General features: G+C 36.7%; 2 protein-coding genes across 7 annotated transcripts in view; one reads left to right on the forward strand and one right to left on the reverse strand.

The window, feature by feature from the left end:
- Nucleotides 1-842, reverse strand: part of CAB39L (calcium binding protein 39 like) — a 95,089-nt gene extending 94,247 nt beyond the window's left edge. For all 3 annotated transcript variants that reach the window (XM_061170667.1, XM_061170666.1, XM_061170665.1), the window contains exon 1: nt 731-842. The gene's annotated coding sequence lies outside the window, so the exon portion shown is untranslated. The remainder of the gene's footprint in view (nt 1-730) is intronic.
- A 146-nt stretch (nt 843-988) lies between these two features.
- The window catches only part of SETDB2 (SET domain bifurcated histone lysine methyltransferase 2), an 82,826-nt gene continuing 70,874 nt past the window's right edge, over nt 989-12,940 (forward strand). For 3 of the 4 annotated variants that reach the window (XM_061170593.1, XM_061170588.1, XM_061170589.1), the window contains exon 1: nt 7,296-7,478. In XM_061170593.1, coding sequence (XP_061026576.1) covers nt 7,463-7,478 — 16 coding nt within the window. In that variant the 5' untranslated portion in view covers nt 7,296-7,462. Of the gene's footprint in view, nt 1,572-7,295; nt 7,479-12,940 lie in introns of those variants that run through there. The other variant, XM_061170590.1, reaches the window with a different exon arrangement.

Raw genomic sequence — 12,940 nt, forward strand, 5'->3', positions numbered from 1 at the left:
TCAGCAGATTGTAACAAGGAAAACCAAAATTTGACAAAATTCTTCCTTCATTTCCACTGCTTCTGCAAAGATCAACCACTTTCTTGCTTTTAAAAAAAGATCACTGCAGGAATGCTGGCTGTACACTAATGAATAAAACTGCCCTAACGCAGAACCTGACGCTCACTTCTACCAAAGGAGGGCCTTAGTCAGAGGTTAACTACCGAGTAGGGCAAACACTTTAGCAGTCACTCCCTCGCAAACGAGAGAAAATGAAGACGTCTCTTTCGAATCTGAGGACAGTCGTGAGGTATCTCCCCCTGTCCCCTTCCATTACCAGCAGTGTTCCTTTCTGAATCAGGAAGTCCATCAGCCAACCTCCTTTGTCAGTAAAGAGGGTTGATGGTCAGAATCTTTTCGAGACAAAGATTATTGGAATACTTCCCTGAAACCCAAGGGATCACTGTTAAGGCATCAGAGTCCTCGCCAAGCCCCGACAATAACAAACCAACCAAAGCCTACGATCCCCATCACCGCCACCATTTATCGCTCTTCCTAGCCAGGGCTGAGACTCAGACCAGGAAAACCTTTCCCTTTCAGGAAAGTAAGAAGGCGCCAGGTCTGTTTCCTCAGGCCCTTCCTCTCCTCCACCGCTCCCTCAGAACACCTCTACATCTTGAGCTGCTAAGTACGCTTTCAACCGCCAAGCAGCCCAGTCCCAGACACACCCAAGATGGCTCCAACCACCTACCAGAGGAAACAGCTGAGCCACCACTCCAGCGATGCCGTCCTCTCGACTGCGGATATCCCCATTGGTCCAGCCAGAGAGCGCGAGACAACCCGAGAGTTCTGACAGCCAATCGGGAGACGGCGCGCTCCGGCGCTGCCGCGTTGCCGACGGTACGCGCGCGGAAGTTCTGAGGCGTGGACCCAGTGGGTGTGCAGCCAATGGGCTCCGGGCCAGGTGGTGGGAACCTTCAGTGTCCGACTCCTCCCATTTCGGGTTCGCGTTAGGTAGGCCTGGACGTCAGAGATTGGGCGGTCCTCCGTCCCGGCTGAAGCGAGGCGGGACTGTTTTCGCTGAGGTGAGGGCTAGTAAATGGTGAAGTACTTCCCGGCCAGAGGGCACCTGGGGCCGTGGGGTCTCGGTGGCGTGCAGTGGGAGAGGAGTCCGACCCGCGGGGGAACCCAGCCTCGCCAACGGAGCGGGAGGAGCGCAGCCCTCCGGTCTGGCGGGCGGCGTGGAAACCGCAGTCGAGCCGGTGTAACCGAGGCACGGCCGTGGTTGGCCCTCCCGACGGCTCTTTCGGCCCAGCACCCGGGAACGCGGCGAAGCTCTCGGCCGCGTGGATCCCAGCCCTTGTCACCTCCCTTCTTTCACCCACGTGCAGTCCCGGGCTGGAGAAGGGACTGCGGGCGCACTGAGTTCTCAACCCGCATTCCAGTCTCTTGTCACCCGGTGCACATCTTCATGTGAGGTGATTACTAAGCAGCTGGGGAACCTGAGGCTGTAAAAGGGGCTGCGGGGAGTGGACTGCAGTCCAAAATCCAGAAGCAGAATTTGATGGTTTAACCACTGACCCATTTCACAGGTAAGACCACAAAAACCCTAAATAAGTAAAATCATTTACCCAGGATCACGGAGTTGAGGTCAGATCCTAAGAGCTCCTGACTCTCGTTAACCACAATCCAATAAGGAATTATCCCCAACAGGTAGTAAAATAAAATAAGGAACAGTATGTAATTGTGCTCTTCGGTAGGTGGAAACCTGCAGTAAGTTCTGCATGTATTAATGAGGCGGTAGATTGGAATAATCAAAAAACGGGCTCAAAAACCAGGCTGCTTGGTTCCTTAGTTGTTCTCTGCCACTTACAGTGTGGCAGCTTTAGCTTCCTTGTGAGGAAAACGGGCATGCTAATTTATCCCACATGATTGTTAGGCACATTAATACGAACACGTGAAGTATTTAGAAGCCTGCCTGTCACATGGTTTATACGCAATAAATGTTCCTTACTGTCATCACAAAACATAACAGAGAGGAAATGGTCACAGTTTCCTAAGAGCCTATTTGTAAAAACGAAAAGGAACCATAAATTGAAGCGAAACAGACTATTTTTCTGCCAAAATGAAAAAGAAGGGGAAAAAATATGAGCAAATTTTAAAATCCTGTTACACTCTCAAATAACACTGGTTGTCTCTGGATGATGAGATTATGAGTGATTTAAATTTTCTTCTCTATGCTTTGCTATATTTTGCAAATTTTCTTCAGTAAACATGTTTTAATTTTGTAAGTTCAGTTACTTTTAAATTTTCAGAAGGTATGAACAACACAGGTGAGAGCTTTCTTTAAAACGAAGCTATTACTGAGTGTGCTTATATGCTACAGGTGGAGGTATAAATTGGTAGAACATTTCTGGAAGGCAGTTCGGCAGTATGCTCCAGAAGGCTTTAAAATAGACAGTCCCTTTTTGAAAGTTATATACTTAATTTTTAAATTAGTGCATTTTTACATTTTCCTTTTATGAAATTAGAACCTTACAGATAAAGAGCACAATCCACAATCCCTGAATTACCTACCCCCTTCTCCCCCCATTCCACACTCAAGACTTTGATGCAGAGCCTTTAAGTCCTTTTTAACACTCACATATTCTCTGTAGGTGCATATATGCATTTGTAATTCTAAAAACCAAATGGTATCATACTATATAATTTTGTAATTTTATTCACTTGACTGTTTTTGCAGTGTAAACGTGTTATTTTATAGCTTGTTATGTTATTTACAGCTCGTTTCTTTCACCTGCTCGATAGTGTTCCAATGTATTACTGAATTGTTCTGTTAATGCAAAATATTTCTTTGTCTCATTTATCGATTTTCATGTTAAATTATATTTTGCTTGATATGTACTATGTAGCGCATTTTATTTACCATTCTCCTCTTGATGAACATTAGGTTGTTCAGTTTTTCACCTTTCAAACAGTGCTGCAGGGATATCCTTGTATTTGTTTTGCTGTGCACACGTGCTGTTTCTCAAGAATATATACCTAAAAGTGGAATTGCTTGGTTTTAAGTTATGAACATTTTTAATTTTAATAGGTATTGCCAAATTTGCCTCCAAAATACTTCTACTAATTTACACATCCTACAAAGTAGTCTATGACAGTTCAATTTCCCTACAATCTAGATCAACATGAGATACTATCTTTGTACTTTTTGTCCATCTGATGGATGAAAATTATACTCATTTAAAAATTTTTTTCATTCTCTGATTACCAGTAAAACTGCAGTATCTATTCATATGTTTATTGACCTATAATATATATGTTTCTATAATTTCTTTTTTAAAATTGCCCATTTTTCTATTGAATTATCTTTTTCTTAATGATTTGAGGAGTTCTTTATGCGTCCTGGTTACTGTGTATCCTGTATAATTTTTAAAAATTTCTTTAGAGTCTGTGGCTATATCCACTTTTTGTTATTGTTAAAAAATTTTACAAGCATTTTCTCCCAACTCTTTGATTGGCTTTTAACTTTAAGTTAAAATTTTAAGTTTGTTAGTTTTCAGTTATATTTTTCTCTTCTTTACAATCTTTAGGTCTCTTTTTATTTTACTGTATTTCTCTAAGACTTCCAGTACCAAACTTCCACTGGTGGCAAGTGTCCCCATCTGGTGCCTGACTGTAACGAAAATGCTTCTGATGTTTCCTCGTTGAATATGATATTTACTTCTTTGTTTTGGTAGGTAGTCTTTATCTGGTTAAAGAAATTCTCTTTTATTCCTAGTTTGCAAGAGTCCCTCCTCTTCCCCCGCCCGCCCCAGAATAGTTGTTGACTTTTATTGAAATTCTTTTGTGTGTCTTTCTGTATTTAAGATGCTAGTTTTCCTCTATTTATCTGTTAATGTAGAAATTTACATTGAGTAACTTTACAATGCTAAACTTTTTGGGTATTCCTGGTATAAACCATACTTTGGTAACATACTTTTACTCTACTGCTGCATGTTTTTACTTACTATATTTGCTTCTATACCAAGAAGTGCGTTTGGCCTTGAGTTTCTTTTCTTATGCGTCAAGGTCACAGTAACCTCAAAAAAATGTTGAGTAGCCTCCCATATTATTTCTGCTCTTGAACAGTTTGTATACTATGGAAATTATCCATTCCTTGAAAGTTTTGTAGAATTCATCTATAAAACTTTTTGGACCTGGTATACTGGGAGTGAGAGATGGGGATGTGTGGCATGCAGCTCTGGTAAGATCTTTAATTGTTTTAATTTCCTTTTCGTACTTATCCCTCTAATTGTTTTTTTTTTTTTCTTTTTTTCTTGAGCCTAATTGGTATTTAGTCAGTAAGTTCAATTAGATATTCATGGTGAATTGTTCTGTCAGTGTAAAATATTTGTCTCTTTTATTGGTTTTCATATTAACTTTTATTTTGTTTGATATGAATGTTTCTTCCTGTATTTGCTGGTATGTCTTTTTTTCACATCCCTTCATTTCAACCTTTTGATGACATTTTGTGAGATTTAAGTGAGTCTCTTATTTTAAAATATAGCTAGGTTTTGCTTGCAATTTAATCTGAGAGTCTGTCCTTTAATAAGTAAGACTTAACACATTCACCTTTTTTGTGATTATTAACATAATTGGCCTTTTTCTTGTCGTCTTATTTACCTTGCTTCCCATTGTATCTTTTATATCTTATATTTTTCCATTTCTCATTTTAATTGGTTTGCCCCAAGTTTTCTTTGTTCTGTTTTCTTTTTCATAGATTACTTTTACATTTTTTTCTAAAGATTTATTTATTATTTTTAAATTTTATTTATTTTCGGCTGCGTCAGTCTTAGTTGCGGCGCGCGGGCTCTTCGTTGTCTTGCGCGGGCTTCTTTAGCTGTGGCTTGCACACTCCAGGGTGCGCGGGCTCTAGTGGAGGAGCGCGAGCTGAGTAGTTGCGGCGAGCGGGCTTAGGTGCCCCGCGGCATGTGGGATCTTAGTTTTCTGACCAGGGATCGAACCCACGTCCCCTGTATTGTAAGGCGGATTCTTTACCACTGGACCACCAGGGAAGTCCCTACTTTTACATTTTTAACACAATTATTAAATTTATATTTTCCTAACAAAGTCTACATTTCGTTTGTATTGATATCCTCCCTACGAAGAACTTAGTATGCTTCTACTTTATTTTCTCAGATCTTGCAAGAATCCTCTTCCATCCCTCCTTCAAAAAAGAATATAAATTTCCTATGGTTATATCTTCTAGCATTTTGGTTTCATTTGTCATTAAAACCCATTTTTAATCTGTATTTATCTAGCATTAATGTGTTTTACTCATTTATTTGCTCACTTTTGCTTCTTTTACCTCAGTACTTCCTTCTACGTTAGTTTTTATTCATGAAGTACTTCTTTATTTCTTTCAGAGAGTCTTTGAGTGTCTGTAAAAGCCTTCCCGCTGCCGCCCCCCTCCCCCCCCCACCCCCCCCACCCCCGCCACTATTGAAAGATACCTTGGCTGAAATAGTATTCTGGATTCGGACTTATTTTCCCGTAACATTTTGCATCTGGCATTTCTGATAAGAAGTCTGAGTACCAGTCTGATAAACATTCCTTTTAAGTTTCTGAGACTTTGTCTTTCTTCTTGATATTCTGAAGTTTATCCATGGTTTGTCTAGTGGTATGTGTTAAAAAGTTTATCTTGCTTGATGCTCAATGGACCCTTACCCGCACTAGCCACATTAGTAGGCTAATGTGTTTTCCAGTTCTGAGAATTTTTTGGTCATTATTGCCTCTTCTTCATTCTAGTTATCCCTCCTTTTATTTCTTTGCTCTGTGTTCTGAGTGAATTACTCAACTCAGTCTCTCAGCTTACTAACTGGCTCTTCATCTGAGTCTATGCTATTATATCTATCTATTGAGTTTATTCAATAACTGTTTTTATATCCAAGATAGCCAATTGGTTACTTTTTAAAATTGTATGTTTTTTTCATAGATGAGGTTTCCTTCTTTAGCTCTTTGATATTAAATACAATATTTGCTTTAAAATTATTTTCAGTATGCTCTATTAATTCTCCTCCTTAATGTAAGTTCATCAGTTTGGTGGGCTTGTTAAGTCTCTTTCATGGTATAGCTTTCTTCATATGTTTGATGATTCTTGGTTGTGTATTCATCTCCTCTGAGAGGATTTGCTCTTCCTTTTGCCGTGGTGATGTGTTTGTGGTTGGCATTATCTCTGCAACTTCCCATCTATTTCCTTTCCCCAGAGAGGTCGTGCAGACTCAATCTATAGAGAATTCCCTTTTTGTTTTCAGCATGACTTTATATTTTTAATTACAAAAAAAATTACCATTTCTTCAGATTTGGTGTGGCAGTGGGAGAAGAATTTATATGTTGACTAACATCTTGAGACTAAAATTGCTGACCTCTTTTTGACCTTTTAGTTCTACCTCTAGGTGTATATCTTCAGGAAATAATCAGAGATATGCATAAGATATATTCCAGCCTTATTTATTATACTGGAAAAATAGAAATAATCTAAATGTACACTATAGAGGTTTATTTATAGTACTAATTATTAACTTATTAAATTTTAATTATTGCAGTTCTTTAGTGTAATTTAATATATGGATTATTGACCAAAGTACATTATACAGCCACTTAAAAGTCATATTACAGGAAAACATTAATGACGAGAGAAAGTACAGGATATATTATCAATGAAAGATTATAAAAAATTATATATACTAAAATTCAAATTTTGTTTTAAAAGTATATATACTGAAAGAATAATAATAATTGCTAGCATTTATTGAGTCCTTTGTAATGTGCCAGGTATTATTCTAGGTGATTATGTCTTAACCTCACAACAATCTTTTGAGGTAGTTAGCATTATTATCCCCATTTAAAAAGTTTTAAAAAGTTTTATAAAATGGAGATAGTTTATATTAATTAACATATATTAAGTAGGTGATTCTTAATTTTTCTGTAATTTTCCTAATATTGATATTTTACATGTTTTTCCAGTTAATATGTATTCTTTTTTCATACTAGTTCATGCTGTTTTTAAAGATAGCACTATTGTTATAACAATCTCTTTTTTCTTATATATTTTATTATTTACAAATATGCACCATTCCTTATTGTTTTCCTTACAGAATGTTTCATGCATTCATGGACCGAAAGATGGAGTTGGTTTTTATTTTTAAAATGATATTGTCAGTGATCTGATACGACTATGAGTATTCACTTGATGAAGATGCATGGACTTGTCATTAAGTTGGACTAGTGATCATTTCTGAAAGTTTCTTCAACCACAATTGCTATTTGAAAATTCAAGTATCAAAGAATATTTGGTTTAGAGTGGTATAATGATTCTCTGAGTACTGCAAATTTCATAGAGACCACAGTTGGATTCCAGTTATATTCTACAATCAAAGTGATTCAGTTCTTTGATAAAGTTAATTTTGAAGAATTTTATGTTTGTAAACAACGCCAAAAGATGGGAGAAAAAAATGGTAGGTTGAAAAAACATTGTTAAACTTTATGTTTAAAAGTATATAGACTACTTAATGAAGCTGAATTGTGGAATTTTCAAGGTTTTTCTGTGCAAGTAACTTTTCTGAATTAGAAAGAATTAAGGATTTATAGGATTTACTCTCATGTAGCAACAATTTTGATTGTCTTTATAATTAGTTGTGTATCTGTAATACTAAGTCAGTACCTTAATGTACTTTTAAAAAATACACTTTATTTTTTTTAGAAAACTTACAGATTTACAGAAAAATTGATAGTACAGAGAGTTCCCATATTCTCTGCACCCAGTTCTGCCTATGATTAAAATTTTACATTTGGCTGGTACATTTGTTACAATTAATGAACCATTATTGACCCATTATAATTAACTGAAGTCCATAGTTTATTCTTATTTCCTTACTTGATGTCTTTTTCTATTCCAGGATCCCATCCAGGATACATTACATTTACTTATGTCTCCTTAGGGTCCTTTTGCATATGACAGTTTCTCAGACTTCCCTTGTTTTTGTAAGATTTTGTAGCCAAGTGTTTTGTAAGATGCCCCTTTATTGGACTTATTGACTGATTTTTTTCTTTTCTCGCGATTAGACTGGGGTAGTGGATTTTGGGGAGAAAGACCATAGAGGTAAAGTGTCAGTTTTACAAAATGATATCAAGGGTGCATGTTACCAACATGATTTCTCACCTGTTGATGTTGAGCTAGATCACCTGGCTGACATAGTGTTAAGTGGCTTCTCCGCTGTAAATTACTACTCTTTTTTTTCTCCCTTTCTCTACTATACTCTTTGACAGGAATTCACTATGTGTAGCCCATACTTAAGGAACATGAATTTATGCTCCTCCTCTTTGAGAACAGAATATTTACATTAATTATTCAGAATTCTTCTGCAAGGGAGATTTGTCTCCTTTCCCCAGTATATGTATTTATTCAATCATTTATTTACATCAGTATGGATTCATGGATACTTAGTTTATACTTTGGGTTATAATCCAGTACTGTTTTATTTTGTTCTTCAAATTGTCCCAGGATTAGGCATTTGGAGCTCTTTCAGTCAGCTTCCTGTCCCTTTGACATACCCCCATCAATGTAGGTGGTTTTTGTTTTGTTCTTTGTTTTTGGTTTTTAGCACTTCCTTATCTTCTGGTACTATATGATGCTCCAGGCTCATCTTGTATATTTCCTGCCATAGTCCTAGAATGAGCCATTTCTTAAATGAGCCCTCCTGGTTCCTTTTATTGGAGAATGGTATTACAAACTAAGATCTGGGCAGTAGGTGTATTCATTTGTTATTGGGGTGTCTTGCTTCTGGCCCTCTCAGCTGACAGAGCAAGGTATATATAAATATAATTGTATAAACACATATCTATAAATATTTCTATATGTAACCATCTGTATCTGTATTGAGCTAAACATGAGTTTATACTGATGTTTCTGGCTCTAATCCATTACCACATGGATTATTCTAGCTTACTCTCCTTGCTTATCTATAAATTCCCATTATCTGTTATCCATTTATTTAATTGCTCAATTCTAGTATATATGTATAGCAGTATCAGAAGTACTATAAACTTATTCTCAGGTGTGACACCTCAGTGCTTGTGCAATTTCCTTTTGCCTATAGTTTTACAGAGTCCATTTATTTCCAAAGTTATTTAGGTCAACACCTTTTCCACCTAGCCCTTCAGAGAGGTTGTGTATACATTCCTTCGTGGGATCCCTGATCTCTTAAATGATATTTTAAAATTTGCATACATTAAGCTTCACTCTTTGTGCTTTCAAGTTCTGTAGGTTTTGACGAATGCATAATGTCATGTATACACCACTACAGTATCATACAGAGTAGTTTCACCACCCTTTAACATACTTGTAATACGGGGATTGTTTACAGATTGTAGTACTGATTTCACTGGACAGTTATCTAGGCCAGCGGTTTCAAACTTTCTTTTGGTCTCAGGACTACTTTATACTCTTAAAAGTATTTAAAACCCCTAACAGCTTTTGTTTGTGTGGATAATATCTATTCATATTTACTGTATTAGAAAACTGAGAAGCTTCAAAAATGGTAATTGGCTTATTTTTTTTAAAATAATAAACCCAACATGTTAACATAAATTACATTTTTGTGAGACATAACTATTTTCTGAAACGAAAATAATTAGTGAGAAAACCATTGTTTTATATTTTTACAAATCTCTTTAATAGTTGGCTTAATAGAAGAGAGATTCTCAGATCTGCTTCTGCATTCAGTCTGTTGTGATATGTTGCTTTGGTGTAAATGTGTAAAGAAAATGAAGCTTCACACAGACAAGAAGTTGGAAAAAGGAAGAATATTTTAATAGCCTCTCAGATAATTGTGGATATTTTTCTTTGATACAACTACAAAACTCAACAAGTAGTCATTCCTTCAAGGTTAGTTATAGTGTGGAATCTGAATTCATATCAGTGAGCTTTTTTTACACTATGTTACATTAAAAATCCATTGGTTTGTCTTGCACTTTGATGGGTCTTTTACACATGTATGATTTTATAACATCATGCATTGGCCACTTGGAAAACATTGGTTCAATGAATTATGCAGATTTTTCCAAATGTTGACACATTTGATCATACAGTATTTAAAAATTACATTTGTTAATATTGCTACCAATCTCATCAAAAAGTGATTAGTTATTGAGAAGCTCTCAAGCTTACCATGGCAGATGCAAGTTTTCTAAATTTTCAATTTAAACTTGATAGCTTGAATTTATCATTAGCAACAGATGCTGTTAGTTTTGTCCTTCAAGTGATAGGCTCCCTTTATTCATGTTTGAGAAAATGTGTACCAAACACCCAAGTTGGAAAAAACCATAATTTTTATTAGTGGTTCTTTTAAGGAAAAATGGTTTTCTATGAAAAAAAAAAACCAGCTAGTTTAGATTACAACTCAAACAATCTCCCTAGTGCTTTTCCTTGAAACAGCCATTGTACTGTGGTAATTATTTATGTTGCTTTATCAAGGACCTTCTTAAGTGAAATTGGTGGTAAATAATAACAATGACTTACTAGTAGTTTGGTGCAACTGCCTTGATTCACACTAAGGCTCCAACATTTGTACTCACCAGTGCTTTTGAACCATCAGCTAATGTCAATATAGGGAAGAAAAAGGCAAATAATGTCTTGATATTACTATTAAAATAGCCTGACCTAGCGTATTGTCTGAAAGGATTTGGGAACTCCCAGGAGTTCATAGACTACACTTTGCTGATAACAGGCTCAAAGGTGTCCAGAGATTCTCTGGACCAATGCCCTGAAGCTCTTAAAGGGATGGATGGAGAAATATAGATATATACATATACACATACCTAGGTCATTATTGATGTATTTAGTAAGCACTCCATAAATATTCATCTAGTAAATGAACAGATAAGTGTGATTCATGAGCATTGCCTATTTACAAAGATTTTCTATCTCAAGTGAAATTGGAAGACATATAGTCTAACTATACAATTTACTTGTCTTCCTTCTTTACAAAGCTGCCATACCTCTTGCTTCATGATTATGTTCTTGCAATAAATAGTCATATCTAGATAAGTAATGGAGCAAGCTTGGACAGACAGTAGAGTTATCAGATGGTATTCTTCATTTCTGGAAGCAAGTAGGGGCAATATTAGTATACTGATTTGATTTTCAGTTCCAGTACCTGCTGCTGTATTCCTTCTCAGTCTCCATGGTTCCTTTTTCTTGTACTAATCACTTACATGTTGATGTTCTACAGAAGACCCTCTTCTCATTCTACACATTCTCTCTAACCACATCTATTCTGTGGCTTTAGCAAGAATTTGTGTGCTGTTGACTCCAAAATTTGTATATCTGGACCAGATCTTACTCTGGGGCCTGTGTATCCAGTTTACTCACCCTGCTTGAATTTCTCACTTGTCTCTCTACCTTTACTCCCTATCGCAGTGGATACTGTTATTATACATATGGTTGCCTGAGTCAGAAATGTAGAAATCATTCTTGTCTCGTCCCTCTTCCCACTGCCACTTGAGTGATATTTTTAAGAAGCAAAATTAATAACATAATAAGATGCTTAAACCTCTTGAGTGGCTCCCCATAGCCTTCCATATAAAAATAAAGTTGCTTAGCATGGTACTCAAGGCCATGTCACAGCCCCTATCTGTCTCTAAAACATCATTTCTCATTTTGTCCTTTCACATTGCATTTTTTTCAGATGTTGAAACCTTTGTCTGAACTGTGCTATGGGGAAAAAGGAAAAGAGGCTTAGTCTTGTGTAGTACACATCAGGCCAGAGAGTTAACAGGGAAACAGCACCCCTCCTGAGGCTTCTATGGTAGCAGCAGCCCTAATTAGCCAGAGGTCCCCTTTGGTTAGATGACTGCCAGGGAGAGTTGGGACTCTGAGTGCTAAGTCTCTTTTGAAGAATCTCACTCCATTACCAACTTGGAGGTTCTGGGTTTAATTTTTAATATTAAGGAAAATGTATTTTTTATAAACTTACTGCACTGTCTGCTCATTAATCCTCCCAATGGCTTCTCAAGTGACCTTTCTACAGTGCAGTTATTGTTATGTTTCTCCTTTGCTTAAGGCCCTATTCATTTTAAACATTTTATACATTAATTTTATATATTTTATAAATAATTTGTGTTTAACATTTTAGGTATTTTTTGTTACTTTTAAACATAGTGTAAGATTTGACTTTCGCCAATTTATTTTAATTGCATTTCTTGTATTTCTGTTTTCAGCTTTGAAAGGATGATTTCGCTAGAAAATTTTTGATTAAGGTGTTAGCTTGCTGGGCATCTGAAATGTTGGTTTATCTATATAACTTTATCTATAAAAGCTTTAAACATTATTTTGCCTCCTGTAATTGTGAACAAAAAATGTTGCCTGCCATTTCAGTAAACAATGAATATTGCCTGCCATCAAGCCCTCTTCCACTACATCCGCCCCCAACAGCACGCCCTGAGGGGAATTCAGAGTGTAGAAAAACCGGATACTAGTCCTAGATAGTTAAGATGCGTGTCTGAGGAATAACTTCAATGAGCCCTAACTCTTGCATCTCCCCAGACACAGAAAAGCACTAAAATCATTAAACTGAGATGTCTGTCTTTTGTGATTAGCAGTAATCTTTTGATGTTTGACTACATGTTTTATTACCACCACCACCCAGCCCCCACTCCCCCCAGCAAAAAACTTCTGTATATCCTGGCTCCTCCCTTACCTCTTCGGAGCAGTTCCTCAGAGCTGTCTGAGAGGCTGCCTCCCAGGCTGTGGTACTCAGTAGTTTGCCAAATAAAACATAATGTGCAACTTGTAGGTTGTGCATTTTTCTTTCAGTCAACGTAATTATTAAAAAGTTAATATCAAAGATAGTTTTTAAAGCATTATTGTTAGGCATTTAGTTATTTCAACAATTGTTGAGATGTTTCATTCTGAAACCCT

Source organism: Eubalaena glacialis, chromosome 16 (genome assembly GCF_028564815.1).
Source record: "Eubalaena glacialis isolate mEubGla1 chromosome 16, mEubGla1.1.hap2.+ XY, whole genome shotgun sequence".
Lineage (NCBI taxonomy): Eukaryota > Metazoa > Chordata > Mammalia > Artiodactyla > Balaenidae > Eubalaena > Eubalaena glacialis.